This window comes from Protopterus annectens, chromosome 2.part1 (assembly GCF_019279795.1).
Source record: "Protopterus annectens isolate FY-2018-M chromosome 2.part1, PAN1.0, whole genome shotgun sequence".
Classification (NCBI taxonomy): domain Eukaryota; kingdom Metazoa; phylum Chordata; order Ceratodontiformes; family Protopteridae; genus Protopterus; species Protopterus annectens.
The window spans coordinates 782,047,504-782,067,938 of NC_056729.1; the positions used below are offsets into that span (position 1 = coordinate 782,047,504).

General features: G+C 41.9%; 1 protein-coding gene across 1 annotated transcript in view; it reads right to left on the minus strand.

The window, feature by feature from the left end:
* The window catches only part of AASDH (aminoadipate-semialdehyde dehydrogenase), a 1,090,146-nt gene that overhangs the window by 538,164 nt on the left and 531,547 nt on the right, over nt 1-20,435 (minus strand). Inside the window, exon 8 of the mRNA XM_044062487.1 lies at nt 9,102-9,274. Coding sequence (XP_043918422.1) covers nt 9,102-9,274 — 173 coding nt within the window. The remainder of the gene's footprint in view (nt 1-9,101; nt 9,275-20,435) is intronic.

Here is a 20,435-nt window from a genome sequence, read left to right on the forward strand (position 1 = left end):
TCATCCCAAGCTAAGGTTTACACCACCGGGTGGCTAGCCCTGCTGTGGTAGTTCTTCTGTACTACTCACTCGCACACACACTCGCTCCTATGGCCAATTTAGAGTGTCCAATCCACTTGATGCATGTCTTTGGAGTGTGGGAGGAAACTGCAGCACCCAGAGGAAACCCAAGTGACTTCACGGAGGACATGCAGACTCTGCACAGGAGGCATACCTGCCAAGAATCAAACTGGAGAACCTCTTGCTGTGAGGCGACAACACAAATCTTTGTACCACTGCAGCTGCCTGCAGTCCTGATCCCTTATTTCCTTTTGCCTGTCAAACAATGTTCTGAGGTCATGTTAACAGAAGTCCTGAGTGTCCATGTGCTGGCCATCCTCTACAGCAATGTTTTCTGAGTCATGATGAAGGCTTCAAAAACTTGCTTGTCTTCCTCAGCAGGCTGGACTGAATCACAGGAACACGTGATATTTCCTGTCATGTGCCATTCTCTGGCAGTATAAACAGTGTCAGAGCAGGTCCTGGCTTGTGACTCTCTAACTGCAGGAACAATTGGAAGATTTCTGGGACTAACATGGAAGCTTTAAAAAGATAATGGAAAAGCTTTCTTGACCTTTCAGACACAGATCAAGGTGGTCAGTTGTCACTGGATAAAAATGCTTATTCACATTCTGGCTATGTCTTTTGCTACTTTATGGAATTGTGGTTATGATATGCACTTGGTTTACTACTTATGCAATGTTTTTCACCTAATTATACATTTATATTTCTGAACTTTATTAGTAATTTGTCATTGTGCTGTTTCATTAAGCTGTACAGCTCTATTTGTTGTTACAGGTTTGTATTTCTGTTTATTTATCTATTTATTTCTAGTGAAATGCAGATGCTAATCAAGTATCAAGGTACTATCATACAGGACAGGTGAAAAGAAGATACATTTTACATCAATATTTTGAACCTTCTTTTGTAGGTAAGCTCTTGTATGTGTATGATCGATGGATTACACTGTTTTCAAGGTGCTTCCAGTTTACTGTGGGCTGATTATTTTTGGATGTTTTTGTTATATCTGACTCCAGGACTTGGGTATTGATGGAGAAGTTTGTTAAATCTTTGGAATAAAGTTTTGACTTATTAGCCTGTTGAGTCATTATGGATGAGTAGCTTAAACGTTTTCCTGTTTCATGTTTCAGCATAAATGAATCAGGGATTTATCAGATAACCATGTTAATACTCTACCACATCTCTCAGCCTCTTAGTGCAAGAAATCTGAACAAAGGCTGTGTTATGACTGAGGGTCTTCACTTTAAAGTGGCTGTTAGGCATATGGTAGAATAGGCCTAAAATATAGTGTGAGACTTCTGTTTTATTTACGCATACAGTTCAGGGAAAGAGAATTCAGTAGAATGGAAAAGGTAATCTTGCTGGCGAAGCGTGTGACATGCAGAATTCATAGTTCTCAAGTGAATGCTACAGAATACTTCTTTCTTAAGGGAAAGATATGTGTACTTGCAATGGAATGCTAGATAAAGGATAGACAGTTAGGCTATGCCAGGCACCTGCAAGGCCTGAAAATCAAGGTTAAGGGGAGTGGATATGGTTCCCAGAGGAAAGTTACTGGACTGAAGTAATGTAATGTGTATGTTTAGGACACAGAAGTTAGCTGATGTCTGGTACAAGACTTGCTCAGATATAGTTATTGTACTACTTTCATGCTTTCAGTTATTTGATATATTATGCTGCTATATCCCATTTAATTATGTTGCTGTGACTTTATATCTGCTGCTACTATTTCATATAGCACTCACTATAATAAACTATCATTAAGCAATCCGTGGCAACAGAACTCTGATTCCTTACAGGCTAAAATAATGGGGGATAAACACTGGGGGATATTTCAAATATTGTTCTTATAAATTTAGAAAATTGTTAGAACAACACGATTTGTGTTAGCATACATTTTCTGAAGGAAATGATCCAAAACCCAAATGCATGCATTATTTAGTGACTTCCTCACTTACTTGTCAGAAAAAACACAAATTTTATTAGGAGCAGACCAAAAATGTGAGGCACAAATCTGGACAGTCAAGAGCTATGCTAACTACTATTACAACTTCTAAACCCAGATTTCTACATCTTATTTGCCCAAATGGACAGATTATTCTTTGATTTGGTTATATATTCAGCAGATGTTGAATAGTGCATTATATTACAACTGTCAAGGAATTAATTTTTATGCCATATACTTTTGACTTTTGCAAAGTGCTTAAGGCGTGCATAAATATTAAAATACATCTGACTGACATGATGTGCAATGAAATCTAAACTGCAAGTGACAAAAGAGGAAGTGGAGAGTGCAATGGATAAGCATGCCCTCCTTGCTCAATACAAGTGATCAAGGCATAAACAATTGAAGCATGCATGCCTTCAAGCTTGGGTGCCACAGAAATTTCAGAATTGTACCAAGCTATGGGAAGCAGCAAAGGACATCTCATCAGCTGCACAATGCAGATAGCATTCAGAGTGCAATGTCAAATGTGAAACAGCATTCTTCAAACCCTCTTTTCTGTGTAACAGTGCTTGATTTGTTCAAAAGTCGTAACTGAATAATTACTGGTATTATCAAGGTCCTCCGGTCATGACAGGGTTTCATATAGTTTTGAAGAAAGCATTTTACAGAACATTATTCCCTAGCTGCTGTTTGCCTTGTATGGCACATGGAACAAATCTTTATTATTCCAGTACCTAAATGATTACTTGGCACTGTTCCTTTCTCAAAAGTCATTATGCCCTGCCTTGGCTTCAGTCTTCAGGCATTTCCACCATCTCAGAAAAACTATCCCTCTAGAGCCAATCTAATTTACACAGGTTCTAATCAAAGCTATCTAACAGAGGAAAGAGCTATAAAAACAATCCGACAGACTGGATTTCCACGCAGTATACATTTTCAGCATGCTTGTTACTATGTCTGTTACTGTTTATGGCAGTCTATTCACAAGCTCACACATCCATTTGAAAATGAGTATTATCTAATAGGCACTCTGTTGCCAGTGACAGTATAGTCATCACACCTAGTGGACTTCTTTCAGATCTCAGGTCCTTGCTGAAAATCCCTGACTTCATGGAACTAATCATCATATTCAGAGATGGGATGAATTTTTCTACCACCAAGATCAAGGCAAATCCAGACAATAGAAACCACTATGATGGAAGTAGTGTTTTTCTTGGAGAATTCACAAAAATATCTGCTGTTTTGTGAGAAAGTGGTGCACTTCTCATTGAATTTAAAAGTGATTCAGGAATTTAGCTGTGATAAGACCCTCTATTAATCAGAATGAGCATCACTCTGCAGTGTAGTATTTAAACAAACTGTGTGATGAATTCCCACTCCATGTGCCCAAAAATTTTACCTTTGGGAGTTAAGAGATGACATCTCAAATACCTATAGGGCAAACAACGTCCCATGGGAGGAAATCCTCTTGGTAGACTCCTTAAAGTAGCATTCAAACCCAATACCAAGCAGAAGAATCTGCCACAAAGACGCCAAAGTTTTATCTGACTTTTTCAGAAGCTAAACTAGATAACCATACATAAAATTTCATTATGAGATTAACTATGTTTAAGAATTACAAATTTCCTACCAATGTTTCTAGCTTTAAATATAAACTAATTAATGCACCTTTACTATACCTATACGGCTTTAAAACAACCATTTACACATTAGGAAAATAAATCACTAGTGACTGAGATTTTCTGAAAGTAGACTTTTCTGCAGAATGAGAAATGTGGTTCTACCCTGCTTCTGCACTTTTCTACAGAAAGTACAGTTGTGTACACTTATCATAAATGTAGATGTTTGAGAGTATTTACTGTTGCAGTCATCACATTTTGGTTATCCCTGCCAGGGTAGCCATCGGCCGGCCTGAATACCAGAGACTTAATATTTCTGTGTCAGATGCTGTGGCTTGAGGAGTGACGTCAGGTCGTCAGTGGTATAAAGGAAGACATCCAACGCCATTATATCAGTTTTTCTTGCCCTAACCTGTCAGGAGCCCCCAAAGTAGGAGGCCAGAACCCCACTAGTGGAAAATAAATACTAATATGTCCCTTGTAAGGAAAGGAGAACAACAAGGAGAAAAAAAAAAAGGAAGAAAAAGAGAAAAGGAGGATGGAGGGAGGGAAACCAGGACTGCAACAATGAATACACTCGAACACCTACATTTATGGTAAGTGTACACAACTGTACTATGTTATTCATGTTTCACTGTTGCAGTCATCACATTTGGGTAGATTCCCAAAGCTGAGGAAGTTGGTTGAGGAAGTCCAGGAAGCTAGGGGCTGGCTAAAATGCCCTGCAAGACTGTACAGGCAAACCCTGCCCTGGATTTGGAGAAGAGAGTCGGGTGGTAATGCTTAGTAAAAGTGTGAACAGATGTCCAGGTAGCAGCCTCGAGGATGTTCCTGGTGGGGACTCCTCTGAGGAAAGCTGGGTGGAGGCTGCACTGGTGGAGTGCATCCTGACTCCCTTGGGGGAGGCTTGCCATGCTGTTTTGTAGCAGAATGGATGCAGTGTGCTATTCATTTGGAAATAGTTTGCTTGGAGATGGCTTTACCTTCTGCCCCTGAAGCAAAGCTAAGCAGCAATTGATCAGACTTTCTGAAGGGTTTAGTCCTGTCCAGATAGTATCTGAGCTGTCTGTGCACATCTAGAGAGTGCAGCATCCTTCCCCCCTTGTTTGGGGGTTAGGAAAGAAGGTTGGTTGAGAGCCACACTGGACACTACCTTGGGCATGCAGGATGGATTACTTCTGAGGGATACCCTGTCTGCACTGAAGATGACGAAGGGTTCCACAGCCATGAGTGCTTGCAAATCAGAGACTCTTCTAGTTGAAGTGATGGCCACGAGGAAGACCGTCTTCCAGGAGAGAGATTTTAGCTCTGCAGAAGAAGCTGGTTTGAAAGAGGGCAGGGTGAGCTTTTCCAAGACAAAGTTAAGGTCCAAAGCTAGTGATGGTGCCCTTCTGGGGGGCCTCAAGTTGCTAGCCCCTCTGAGGAACTATTTAATCAGAGGGTATTAAAAAAGAGGCTGCTTAGTTGGAAAATGAGCAGAAATAGTAGAGGCATACATTTTTATAGAAAAGAAAGAGAGACCACTGTGTAGTAGGTCAGCTAAGTAATCCAGGATGAGAGAGATGGAGGGCTGTGACGTACTGGCCCCCTTAGCCAGGATCCAGGTGCAGAACCTTTTCCACTTATTTGCATAAGACTTTCTGGTGCTAGGGTATCTGGCCTCTCAAATAACATCAGAACCTGTTTACTGAGGATGGCAGTTTGGTCAGGGATTAGGGTATAAGCCAAGCTGCCAAATTGAGTGTCTGCAATTGGGGATGCATGAATTCCCTTTCTCTCTGGATTAGGAGGTTTAGAATCTGAGGAAGATTCCATGGAGGCAGCGAGGGCAGGTTATGCAGCAAGGGGTACCAGTGCTGTCTGGGCCAGTCTGGAACTAGGAGAACGGTCTTTGTTTTTTCCTTCCTTATTTTGAGCAGTACCCCCTGGGAATTAGAGATAGCGGAGGAAAGGCATAGACCAAAAGGTTTACCCAGGGGAAGGACAGGGTATCCACTTTCCAAGCCATGCAGTGATGCTGCCTGGTGCAGAATCTGCTGAGCTGATGGGTGGTGTGGGAGGCAAAGAGGTCGACCCCCGGGTTTCCCCATTTCTGAGTTATTAGGAAGAAGGTGTTTCTGCTGAGCTGTCACTTGTGGGGGTCCAAGAGCTTTCTGCTTAATTGGTCTGCCAGCGAGTTGAGAGAGCCTGGCAGGTATTGTGCTAACAGGTGTATTTGCATGGAAGAGGCTGTGAACCAAAGGGTCATGGCCAGCCTGCAAAGCAGGTAGGAGTGAGTCCATCCCTGCTTGTTGATGTACCACATTACAGTGGTGTTGTCTGTTTTGATCAGGAGAACCCCTGGAGAGAAAAGGAGTTTGAAAGCTATCAAGGCCTGCTGCACAGCCATCATCTCTTTTTGATTGATATGCAGGGGGGGGGGGTTGCTGGGGGTTCCATTGGCACTGTATGCACCTTCCGTCCAGGTGTGCACCCCAAGTGTAGTCTGATGCGTCTGTGGTGAGGGTCAGGGCAGCGGGGTGTGGGGAGAAGGGCAGTCTCTTGTGGGAGCAGGCTGTTGCCTACCCAAGAAATTCCTTCCTCAGGCAAGGAATAATAGGCAAAAGAGTTTGCAGATCTTGAAAGTGTTGACACCAAAGGCTCTTTAGGTACCACTGAAGTTTCCTCATATGCAGTCTGGCATATGGAATGAGGAATATGCAAGAGACCAGGAACCCCGGGGCTTGCAGGATTTTCCTTGCAGAAAGCTGGGGCCTGGTGGCCAGTTGAGAGAAGTAAGCTGATAGGAAAATTTGTTTCTCTGATGTAAGGCATGTCATCTGGGATGCTGTGTCCAGACTTGCTCCCAGGAAGATTATCCTTTTGGTGGATACCTGTTTGGATTTCTTTTCATTGATTGTGTACCCTAGGGAGGTTAGTAGATCCTTTACAAAGGCCAAGTCTTTGAGCAGCTTTTCTTGGCTGTCTGCCTGAATAAGGCAGTCATCTAAGTAGGGGTAAATCTGAATATTTCTTTGTCTGAAAATGGCAATGGCCGGAGCCAGGCATTTTGTGAAAACTCTGGGAGCAGTAGATAAGTCAAAGGGAAGCATAGAGAACTGAAAGTGTTGAGACCTACCCTGAAGTGGAGATATTTTCTGCAGGACTCCCTGATAGGAATGGGAAGGTGTTTAGAATGGATAGACTGAGGATGGGGCGCTAGGTGCCCTCTTTTCTGTTCATCAGGAAACGTCTGGAGTACAAGGCTTGGCCTATCTGCTCTGCAGGAATGTGCTCTACTGCCCCCAAGGAGAGCAGGGAAGGGAATTGCTTTTGAGCCTCTGCCCACTGGTTCGGTGGTAGATCTGGGAACCCTTTTGGGGTTGGAAGGGTGTGGAAGGAGAATTTGTACCACCGAGACACAATGTTCAGAACCCATTGGTCCTGGGTAATGGTGGCCCAGGTGCTCAAGTGAAAGGAGAATTTTCCTCCTAAGGGTATGTGAAGGTGAGCATAGGCGGGGTCAGGAGGGGGTTAGTCATTGTGAATTCTTACCATAAGGGGGTGGCTTAGAACTCCCTGGTTCTGAAGTGGGGCTGCTGTCTGGGGGGGGGTCTGTTTCCATGGGGCCTCGGCTGGCCCAGTCTACTTGGAGCAGGAAAGGACCAGTGCTAGGAGGGAAAATGCCTGCTGAACCTAGGGGGCTGGACCTGTAAGAAATCTTTAACAGTCTGACAGTCTGCATATATTTTGCTTTTTCTTCCATCTTTTTTAGGATCTCTTCAGCTTTAATATCAAATAAGTTATCTTTGTGCAAGGGTGCATCCAACAATTTTGATTTGACATGGTCTGGCAGGGATTGTTCCTTAAGCCATGCATGTCTTCTAATGACAGATCGGTGGCTGCTGCCCTGCAAGAAGTTTCTAAGGCATCAAAACCACAGTGCAAAGTGTGGTTAGTTACTTGACCACCAGAATGCATTAAGTCCTGTAAATCTTTAGATTCTGCCAATGCAGGAAAGGAGGAAATATTTTGTTTAAGGAGTTCCAAGGTATGTTGCTGATATTTAAGCATATGGAATTGACAATTTAGTGCCCTGATAGCAAGAGTAGCTGAGGTGTATACTTTTTTACCCTATCTGTCCAGTGCTCAGAAATCCCTGTCTGAGGGGATGGGATTCTTAGCTGAGGTTGCTTTAATCCCTTTAGGCCTTTGAGTAATGACCTCAGGGTCAGCTGTTGGATTTTTAAAAATAATTTGTGAGAGTCAGGGACTCTGTAGTACCTGTCTGGTTTTCTGGGAGGAGGAGGAGGGAGGGCATCTGGAGTCGAGCTGGATTCAAGGAAGACATCATCCACCACATATAGGATTGGAGGGATGGCTAAGGGTCTGTATTGTGGAAGTTCCAGGAATTATCAGAATCTCTTTTTAGACTGTGGGTAGTCTTGACTCTCCCATTGGAAATGCACCTTTAAGGTATGCAGGGTTTCCCCAAAGGAAAAATCCTCTGGGGGAGAGGCTGAAGGAATGGATTCCCCTGCATCAGAATCCTCATATGTGGAGGGGATTGTTTGTTTATGCAGTCTGTTCCTCAGCAATTTTCTATGTCCACAACATCTTCTGTTGAAGCATTTTAGGCTATCTGTACAGTGCACTTCTGACCTACACTAACCTCACGGCAAGGTTACAAGAGCACAACAATGTACTTTCATACATTTTGGGTACTGGAGAGAGGATTTGTAAAAGGACTTGTCCCTCAACTAATTCAAGTCCAGAGACAGTGCTAACAGAGGGTTCCTAAGACAGCTGGAAATATCTCTCAACTTCTGAACATTAAAAAAATCATAGCAGTGGACTTCAAAAATCATAGCAGATGATCCAGAAGAGGAGTGACCCATCTCCAAAATGGAACTGATGTCCAAAGAAAAAAAAAGTCTTCAAAACTTAAAGAACAAAAGTATAAACAATAATAAGACAGACTCAACTGTAGGACTCCTTGCAAGCTCCTTGCTACAATCCTGAGTCGACTGACTGAACAGCTTACAGTGCCGCCTTCTAAAAGACAATGCAGGCCTCTAATTGCATTATTCTGTTGGCTCATTTTCTAGCTGCACTGCACTATTGGTCACCTGAATGGACCAACAGCACAATGCAGCAAGAAAAACAGACCAACAGCACAGGTGGTTAGAATCCCACTGTCCTGTGATCCATTTTTCTAGCTGCAGTGTGCTACTGTTCTTTCCAATAGACAATTGCATAGTACAGCTAGAAAAAATGGACTAACAGTACAGGCAGCTACATACTCATTGTGTTGCTGGTCAATTTTGCTAGCTGTAGTGTGAATCTGGTCTGCTCACTGTACCAGCAGAACAGTGTAGCTAGAAGCTGGTCGTGAGTCTGTTGGCTCCATTTGACTCTACAATTGAGCCAATATAAGACCCCCAAGTAAGAAACAAAACAACATAAAAAGACTGCCATCTTTCTCTTTCATTTACCTGCTGCACACTTCCAAGGTTTAGCCGTTTGCCATGACGCTTGATCTGGCTGTCTGTGCGTCCTATAAAATACATCTGCCCACTCTTTACTTCTGCCCAATCTCCTGTTTCTCGCATTGTGCCCAATGGTACAGACACCTCATCATCAAGAAAACATACTCGATGGTTACCCCCTGTGCAAAAGGGTAAAAGAAGGACAAATCAAGACAACTGCAGACCTCTTATAAATAACATTCTAAACATATAAGCATTTAATCTGATATGGCAATTGTTTTTCTTTCAAATATTTTATCAAGAAAGATAGAAAGCTGCTTAAATGTTTGTATCCATTTTCATCATATAGGAAGACTGTAAAACCTGAAAATTGAGTAAAATACACATTGTGCTAAATGACATCACAAAGTAATGATTAAAATCTTAAGGTATGGTTAGACCAGTATCTAAGCTTTCAATATCACTTTCGAGAAAATGTATAAAAACTCCTATGTCAAGTGAAAGCCAGCTATAAAATATGTCACCTGCTAAAGACTCAGGGAAAAGCAATAGCTATCAATGTCCTTATGCCTGCAAATGAATGTTCAATCCTAGATGTTACCTTAAACTCTGGACACATCACTTCAGTGCTTCAAGTTGCAGAAAAAATAATAAAATTAAGCCACTTGGCAAACATGGCAAATAATAAAGAAAACTATTGTTTAACACTATCAAAAGTTAACTAGCTACCTTTAACTGTCTGAGTATTCTTTCCAAAAGAATGGCTGATGTAGCCACTGCTCAAGTGGAACGTGCTGTAGGCCATAGCAGGTAAACCCTTACTGCACTTGACATATCAAAAGTTAATATACTGATTATTTTATTACCCATCTTCAAAATAGAAGGTAGTCACTAGAGATCCTCTCATTCCCTATGCAACAAAGAAGGTATACTATTAAGAAAGTCCTTTTTCAAAAACATCTCCTTCCAGAAGAAATGCCATCTAACAAGATTTTAGAAAAATATCTGATTGTCCTTTATTGCAGATTCAATTTAAGGATCAAATTAAAGAAACTTAAAAGTGCTACTGTTTCCAAGACCATGGATAATAATCGAGTAACTCCACTATTAATAGGGCTATGTATACTATAAATGTGCTCCATAAATTTATCTAACCTTGCGTTAATTCCGTCGTTTGACAATCATTATTTTGCAAAATTTTAAGTAAGTACTTAGTCTTTTTTGTAGCATTCTCAATAAATACAATTTGCATGTACTAGAAGTACTGAATATAGTAACAGAGACAAAAGAATTGGAATTGGGATCTTAAGAAAACAGTAGAAGCAAATGACATAGAAAAAAAATGAGAATTGTGGGAACAATACATGCGGAGGAGGAATGTGGTTTAACGGAGGGCAGTAATTGAATGAGCTAAGTAATGTTTGACAATGACTGAACAGAAGATTATATGTGATATATAATGTTTGCAGCTGAAAATGTCAATATTATTTGTTTTCATTTATATAACTGTTTGCATATGTCAAAACTGATAATTCAGTAAAGATGTTTCTTGTTTTAAAACAAATGAATAAATAAGTTATATACTTACCATAATAGGTTCATAGGTCAGAACTAGACTAACTTCCCTTGTGGGCCATTTTAAGCCTAGCCAACTATCCCATTTGAGAATCAAATGATAGAGCTTCATGGTTATAACTCATTATCTTCAAACCATTAACACTTAACCAAAGGTCTTAGCTCAGCAAGAAAAATGTCCACAGGGTAGAATTCCTCCCCCTTTACCCACAATGGTCTATGCTTCTCAATAACTCTTCAGATGCAGAGTATTCCACTCATGACTGTAGTACTCTTTGGACAAGAAAACAAATCAAAACAAAGATGACATTTCTGGTGTGCTCCATTTCTAGACTATATTTTCCAAGGTCAGTTACAGGAGTGTGTGTATGCTGAAGAGGATATGTCATTATCATCCAAGTCTACAACTTAGGCTCATAAATAACTTTTGTAAGTGATACTGTCAGGTTCATCCTCTTAAAACCATTATGACACAGTCCTCCCTAATCCTCAGGTGTAGTCGCATGAAGGTATACCTTGTAGGATAGTGACCCAAAAGGAAGACCTAGATCTTGGGATCACATCTGGCTTGTAAGTGTCTTAAAAAAGTTTTCAGAGACGTCTATATCACAACCACATAAATGTCATTGTGACGTCCGACTAATATCCCACCAATATGACATCCGGTCAATATCCCACCGAACTGCCACAGTAACTAAGGAACTTCAGTCCTCCCTACTGACTCCAATGTGAGACCGTCAATTAAACAGGAGTAATATATCACAATTTCCCCTATGAGCACAACAGGAACATGCTCTATAACCTGTGACTGGACTATATACTTCTGTCCACCCCTAATGTAACTCCTTATTACACAGTCCAGAGCAATGTGTTCCAGTTTAAGATCTCTGACAAGCTCACACTTAAATAAATTAACTCGCACAAATCAAAACACTTCTGGGAAAGCTTGACACAGATTTTCAGCTGTGTCCCTTCCCCAAGATAATATGATAAACCGCTGTCACCTATCAGAGCATCTACATGGTCTTTCAAAAGGGTGTCCAGTTATTAAAATTAGATATCAAAACAAATGATAGCATATGACCTAAAGCAGCCAGGCTTTCACAATAGCCCAGGAATTATCAAATCAGGTATAAGCAGTCTCAAATCACTAAAGAACACAACGATTGACCAGCCACAGTGTAAGATAATGAAAAGATTTAGTGTTGCGGTTTGTGTTTTTGGTTTTTCCCAGTTAGGGGTCGCCACAGCGAAACTACGGTCCGCTAATGATTGGCAGTAGATTTTCATGAACGCCGAGGTGCCAGCTCGACATTCAACCTTCAACGAAGGCACGCCCATTTACGCATGTCTTTCAAACGCCCACCCAACCGTGGGGAGGACATGCAGACTCCACAGAGAAGGCACTCCCCATACTCCAGCCATGAATCGAATGGGAGAACCTCTTGCTGTGAGGTAACAATGCTACCGCTGCACCACCGCGGATTATTAATAAAAAGATTTAATAATAAGCAAAATTATTAAAAATGTAAAACAGTAATTTCAATAAACAAAACAGAATTCAATAACCAGGAAAATTAAATTGATACTGACGGACAGAAATACAACATTTAGAAAAACTCTGACTGATTAGCTATAATTTCCTATCTAACTGAAGAACACTGTCCCTGATCTAAAGTAAATATTACACCACAGCAAAGGCAGGCTTACAGTTCTTGATGAGTCCTTTGGGTATCCATGCTCAGTACAACTATGATCTGTGAACACAACTCAACTCAACCACTATAATGGACTTAAACTAGTCTATAAAAAGGCTGCTGAATACAGTTCAACTGTCTCAACTGTCCCAGTTCTTATTTTCATTTCACTGTTTGAAAATCAAAAGACAGTTGTTTAAAAGTCCCTTCCTGTCTTTCAGTCTCTAAAAGTAAACACAGATCAACTACAAACATTCCAGTGACATTATCTGTAACTCAGCTGATTCTGAGACAGCCTGCACTTAGAATCTTCTTCACAAATATGCACAGTCAGATGTAACAGAACACTGTTCAATTTATTTTAAACATCCTGTACAAAGTATTAATCAACATGTAAGAACTTATTGACAATATCATAGCTAGTCATGATGGCATATAACAGACAAGGTTAATCGAAAACTATGTACAAAAAATTCAGTCAGACATGCTAGCACAAATGATAGTGTCTAATTTCTTTGCAGTCATCAAGAGATAATTACTAAAGAATGCTTCAGATGCAGCGGCTGCTTTACAGGAATGAACTGTATGCATAGTAGGGAATGCCTCATCACACATGAAAAATCAAAATTTAACAGACAATGAAAACCACCTAGACAGGGTGACTACAACTGAGGGGCTTTTTCAGACATAATGATCACTCCATAAGCATTTGCCTGTGTACATCCATACAATGTGGTAAGAACTCTCATCCACTGGTATAACTGGGAAAGAAAAATAGTAGGTCAACTGACTGGATGAAACTTTATTCAGTGACTACTGCTGATAAGAAAAAAAGCGTTGTGAACTAGACTGCTACACCTTTATGGAAGATCAGGTAAGAAAGATTTAAGTATAGAGCTTGGAATTCTGAAATAATTTTTGCAGAAGTGGCAATCACTATATAGAGAGTTTTCCATGAAAGGCATTTCAGATCTTCTTCAAAGGCTGGTTTAAATGGATATAAAGTGAAATTTTCTAAACTAAAATACAAATCCTGTGGGGGTACTGGATTCCTCAACACTATGTCTCACACACACACACACACGCACACACACACACACACACACACACACACACACACACGCACGCACGCACGCACACACACACACACACACAACACACACACACACACACACACGCATGTACGCACACACACAATAAAGCTATGCTCTTACCTAACCTTTGCCCTAGCCCCAAAACCCAAACACACATACAAACACTCTCACCCTTTCCCAAACCCCATTTACCTATGTCAACAAAACATACCTTCAAGATTTTGAATGTTCAACAGTGTGTACATTTGACAATCTCTACCATATCTTTCATTTATCAAACATACCTACATTTGATAAAACACAAGAGAACCCCTCCAAACAATGAGGCCAATGCAAGGGGATCCACACATGTTGAGGCCAAATGAAGCTATGAGGATGACCTTGGACTTGTTCTGCTTCATTTTTTTGAAGAAACTTTGATATAAGGGGAAATAGAGGAAAAGCACATAGGAGTCTTGCAAGCCATTTCTGGATAACACTGTTATTGGGCTTCTTCCCTATAGGGGTATCAAGAAGTAACTGTTGCTACATTTGGTGTTGATCACACATGCAAATATGCCAAGACTTCCCAGAGGAATAAGAAAGCTCTTATGCTCCTATCAAACTGATGGACCACTCGTAAGGTATCAACAGACAACATCTGAGATTATTCAAGCAGAGAACTAGCTTCCCCTGGAATATGGGTAGAAGGTATGACCCCATTTTTATACCTTCATGCCCCTTAAAGGTATCATAATATAAGGAAAATAAAGGATATCTTCTATGCTAGGTGATGTACCACAACACTGCCATGTTATCTGAATGCAAAGCAACTTCACATCATGGGAGGAGTTCTGAAAGATCTGTACAGTGAAGAGATCTGCTCCTTCTCAAGAAAGCTGATGTGCAGACTGGCCTCAGATGCGAGTCACAGACCCTGGGCATTCATCTATTAAAGTCCTTCCCACCCTAGGCCTGAAGCATCTGTCTTGACCATCATTAAGGAAGAGGGTGATGAAAAGGACTGCATATAGTAAGAATCGAGCCCCCATTTCAGATGAGCTTGGCAAGCTCTCAAAATGTGTGTGATAAATTAGAAGGCCTGTACAGCAGGACCACTGGGTCTTGATCTCAAGTGGCACTTGGCATGAGGTACAGTGCAAATGGTTAATGTTACTGCACCTAGAGATTTGAGGCATTGCACAGCTGAAAATGAACTGAGCTGATGAATTGTGGTCACAGATTCTTGTACTGCAGGAATATTAAGGGTAGACTTACCTTACATAGAACACTGTCTAGCACACAGTTAATAAAGGTGAGGGTCTGTGATTTCTGCATCTCTCAGACTTTGCAATATTAATCACGACTCCTAACTACTGGAAGAACTGAAGTACAGACTCTTATGAGGAAATGTATTTCTGTAATATTTTAGCTGCCAGGTACATAAACATCTTCGCTGCCTCCAATTTCAGTCTCAGTTTCACTGTAACCACGGGCATACATATGGCACATTCTATGGACATAGATGAAAGCATGTTGCATAGCCTAAAACTGAAAATACCAATCTCCTACCAGGAAGCACAGAAACTTCCTTTACTTTGCAATTCTGATATGAACATGAGGGGCATAGATGTCCAAACAGTAAAATCTCCTCTTGACAAGCAAGACAGAACTAACTGCACTGTGACCTTCTATAATTTTTCTTTGGTGACAAACTGGCTTGCCTGACTGACACCTAGAACTGGCTTGAGGTCCTTGGTCATTTTGAAGACTAAAAAAGAACCTGTACTACCACCCAGGCCCTATATAGTTTAGTGGAACCTCAAGTCTGACTCTCTTACATAATACTCAAGGCTTCCTATTTGGCTGCACTCTTCTGAGAGTTTGAAACACAGAGAAGAGTAAGAGAGTACAGCCTTAGTGGAATCTGGAAAAGATTTCTGTGGCTTCTGGACATAACTGTTCACATTCACCTAACCTGTGTGATGCCCATCCAGGCAGAAAAATGAATAAATGGACCCCATATGCCTCCAGTACAGGACAGCTAGTCAAATCTTCAGAAAGTCTACTGCTACTGTTCTCCTAACATAGGTTCATAGGTGTTTACTAGGCTAATGACCATAAGGGTCTTTTTAAGCCTAGCCATGCATCCCAAATCTCTGACAAGTTTTGATACCATTGGTAACTGTAAGCATGAGCCTGGGAGATGAACCATTTATAGATTACCTGTGTCCATTAGAGACACAGGTACCAAACCAGGGATGAATTTCTGGTTTCCCATTCAATTGCCCAAGTTGCACTTGAACTGGGTTAGGGAGGAAAGCTGCTTCACATGGATGGGGAGCCTGTTCCACATACTTGGAAGTCTGTGGGATACATACCTATCTCTCCAGCAAGTCCTATTTACATCACAGGCAAGTTTTAAGTCTTTAGAATGGGTAATTCTGGTGCTGTTTGTTTTGTGGATATGCAGGTGGTCCATCAGAGTGGGGTCTGACAATGCCCTGTATGTCAGGCATAGATCTCCAGTCAAAAGCCTACAGGAGACAGAATATGGGGGATAGGGCCTTGAGGCGGTCTGCAAAGGACATTTTACTTGCACTCTGTATTCTTTTAGTAAGGAACCTCTGTGGATGTTTCAACTGTTGTATATGTCTGGTTAGGTACATACCAAAGGGGGCACTGTACTCAAGGATAGGTCTGATGAATGCTGAATACAGTGGAACAATGACTTCTCCTTGGACTTAGATGCTGTACCTTTGTTTATAAGTTGCGCAATACAGAATGATTTCCTCACCACTGTACACATTATGGTGAAAGGCTAGATTACTATCTATGTGTGTCCCTAAGTCCCTGACTACTGGGTCAACTCATCATCATCATCATCCCCCTTTTTCCCATTTACATGGGGTCGGGATATCGTATTAACTATCGCCAACTCTCTCGATTCAGTGCCACTCTCCTGCCTTCTTCAACACTCATGCCTGACTGTCGCAGATCTTCTTTCACACAATCCATCCATCTCTTTCCTGGACGCCCTCGCTTCCTCTTACCTTCTTCCTGTCTGTCTCAAATCTCCCTCAATAGATTGTCTTCTGCTTTTCTACACATGTGCCCATACCATTGTAATCTATTCTCTTTGATCTTTTCTGCAGTTGGAGCTACTTTGGCTTCTGCTCTTATGTCCTCATTTCTTCGCCTGTCCCGTAGTGTGCATCCTACCACCTTTCTCAGGCACTTCATTTCCATCACTTCTAGCTTCTTCAACTGTTCTGCCTTTACTGCCCAGGTTTCTGTACCATACAGTAGTACTGGTTGCACCACTGTCTTGTACACCTTACTTTTCAGCTTCTTTGGCATTCTTCTGTCATAGACTATACCTGATACTCTATGCCAGTTGGCTGCAGCCCCTCTGATTCTCGCTTTGACCTCTTCATTCAGACTACCCTTCTCCTCAACCATCCCTCCTAGATACTTGAAGCTGCTTACCTGTTCCACTATCTTCCCATCAATCTCTATTCTCAGCTTCTTCTGATTTCCCCAATCTGCTGCCATTACCCCTGTCTTATCTGTGCTTACTTTCATCCCATGTGCCTTCAGATTTGCATTCCATTCTCCTATCCTTTGCTGAAGTTCTAGATCAGAGTCTGCCTGTACTGCCACATCGTCTGCATACAGCAGCTTTGTTGCTCTGACTCCTCCAACCTGTTTGCTGATGTAGTCCATTACCAGTATGAACAGCAGTGGGCTCAGAGTTAACCCTGGTGTACACCCACTCCCACTGGGAACCCCTCAGTGAGGCCAAGCACTGCTCGTACTTGAGTCACTGGGTCCTTGTACATAGCCTGTACTAATTCTACCAATGTTTCTGGGACTTCAAACCACCACAGGACTGCCCAGATCAGCTTTCTTGGGACCTTGTCATATGCTTTCTCCAAGTCTAGGAAAGCCCAGTTTGACTCTCTCCTCTTTTCTAGTTTCTTCTTGAGTATCTGTCTCAATGCAAACATCGGGTCAATTGTGCTGCATCCTGATCTGAATCCGAACTGTTCATCTCCCATCTTACATTCTACTATTCTGCGTATCCGTTTATCAATCACCCTCTCCAGAACTTTCATGCAATGTGGTTGGAGTTTGATGCCTCTGTACTGTCCACAGTTGTGGATGTCTCCTTTGTTCTTGTACACTGGCACGAGTATGCTTATTCTCCAGTCATCTGGGATACGCCTTTCTCTCCACACTGCAATTAGTACCCTCAGGAGCCATATCTCCCCTAGCTCACCCAGCATCTTTATCATATCTGCTGTGACCTCATCTGAGCCTGCTGCTTTCCCTGACTTCATTTTCCTTAGTGCTGCTCTTACTTCTTCTAAGCTGGGCTCCTCTTCTACTCTCATTGTAGGCTGTTTCTGGGGCAGTACCGCTTCTGTGGGGTTTTCTTCATTCAGAAGCTGCTGGAAATACTCCTTCCATCTGCCTTTGATGTCCTGTGGGCTGGTGAGCAGGTTGTTGCTTGAATCCCTTATGAAGGGTGTCTGACTATCTTCTTTATCTTTCTGTCTTTGCCTTGCAACCTGGTATATTTTCTTTGTGCCCATTACTGAGTCACTTTCCAGAAGCTGATAGAGTGCCTCTGATGCCCCAATTCTTTGCTATTGCAACTTCTTTCTTAGTTTCTTTGTTAGCCAACCAGTAGTCCTTCCTAGCTTGGTCAGTCTTTTCAATCTCCCACTTCTTTCTGTGCTCCTTCTTTCTTTTGATTACTTCCTGCACTTCTGCATTCCACCACCAGCTTTCCTTATTTACCTTATTTCCATACCTGGCTAGGCCACATATCTTTTCTGTAGTCCTAACACATGCTGTTTTTAGGCGCTGCCACTCCAACTCCACCTATTTTCTCCTCTTCTTGGGGTGCTAGAGCCCTGAGTAATTCCTTGAACTGCTGTACTTTCTCTCCAGTCAACTTCCAGGTCTTCAACCTGGTCTCTGTTGACCTTACAGCCTTCTCTGACCACTGCTTGCAGCTGATTGTGGCAACTACTGGTTTATGCTGTGAACAGACTGTTTCACTGGGGATGACTTTGCAATCATGGATTCTACCCCAGTGCCTTTTCCTTACTAGGAGGAAGTCTACCGGAGTTGCATGTTGGCTACTCTTGTATGTGATCTTGTGAATGTCTCTCTTTCTGAACCATGTGTTGGCTACTATCAAGCCATTTGCCAGACAGAAGTCTAGAATGGCTTCTCCTTCTTTATTCCTATTGCTCCACCCATGTGGACCCAGGCAGTCCTCATATCCTGTTCTGTCTGTCCCGATATGTGCACTTAAGTCACCCATTATCAACACTAATTCATGTTGTCCTGCTTTATCTAGTAGGTCCTGCAACTGCTGTCTGAATGCACTCTTTTCCTCACTATCACAACCCTGCTATGGGGCATAGGCTGAGATTATGAATACTGTCCTATCATTACACTGGAGTCTGATTGCCATGGGTCTGTCATTAATTCTGATGATATCCCTCAATGATTTCTGAAGCCTCTGTCTCACCACAATTCCTACACCATTTCTAGCCTGTCCACCACCTGAGTAGTAGAGTCTGGATCCCAAGCCAAGTGGCTTTGTTGCACTGCCCTTCCATCTCGTCTCTTGGATACATAGGATGTCCAGCCTCCTCTGTATCATCATGTCATCCTGGGTCAACTCTAAGGGGTGTATTGGCAATATGATAGTTACCAGGGATGGAAGACTTTCCAAAGGATACTATTATGCATTTCTTGGCATTTAGTTTTAGTCCACGGGTCTGATACCAGTTGTTTGTGTCAGTGTGAGATTCAATGACGGCTCCTAATTTGCAATCATCTGCAAATTTAGTCAGCCAGAAACTAGAGACTAGTGACATTGGCTTGAATTCTGAGAAGTAAATGCCAAAAAAGAGCAGTCCAAGGACTAATCCCGGAGGGACTCCACTTGTGACTGGCCTCTTTGTAAAGGTGGACTCCCCAATTCTAACTTCCTGGGTCCTGTCTGTGAGCCAGCTGGCTATCCATCAGGTGACATATGAGTTTTTACCTAACCTCTTGAGTTTGTCAACAATGCCAGAGTGGGGTACTGTGTCAAATGCTTTGACAAGGTCAAAGTAGGTAGTGTGAACCATTTTGCCCTCATCCATTGCTTTGGTGATCTTCGCAAAGAAGTCTACCCCTGGAGAAGGACCATAGTATCATTAAGTTTAACAAAAATTTCTAAATTTGAGTAGGGATCCTTTCTGGAAAATACCACCATAGCCATGAAGCTCTTCTCTGAGTGCTGCATTTGTACCATAACCAATGAAGGCTCTTGTCTGCCCTCCAAAAAGAATTTGATAGGATTCTCAAACTCAGAAAATATGGCTGTTAGCATTTTGCTATCTCTCTCTACTACTCCTCATTCAATCACTGGAGTGCTTGGCTTTCCAACCCTCTATCCAGAGGGTTTTGAAAAACTGATTTTGTTGATGGTAGACCCATTAACATTGACAACCAAAGCAGTATGGTCACTGCTGACAGGCTCAGTGTTGTCTGTGCCAGGCCTAGGCCTTCAACTTTGATGTTACCAAAAATGTCAGTTCACAAGTTAAAGGCAATGCAATTGCACCTCGGGGGAGGGGGAGTTCTAAAAGGCTTGTAAAGTGAGGATTAGCCACTCTCATCACATGAACGCTGATATGCTGGTCTTGGAAACCGACTGTCTTTAGCATGTGGACTGAACAAACCAATGCCATTAACTCATTCACTTCAATGGAGCTCAGGAAGTTTGCACTGTAACTTCCAATGGGTGAAGCCTAAGCCTTTTCACAGAATCAAATCATGTCCTCACATTTCAAACAAATGCTCATATCGCTGGAACCATAAGTATTATTAAAGCTGTATGAATGGCAATCTCTTCCGCACAAACTATTTTTATAGTAGTAATATTCCTTAGGTTTTAGGTGTTAAACTGAATTTTATAAGTCACA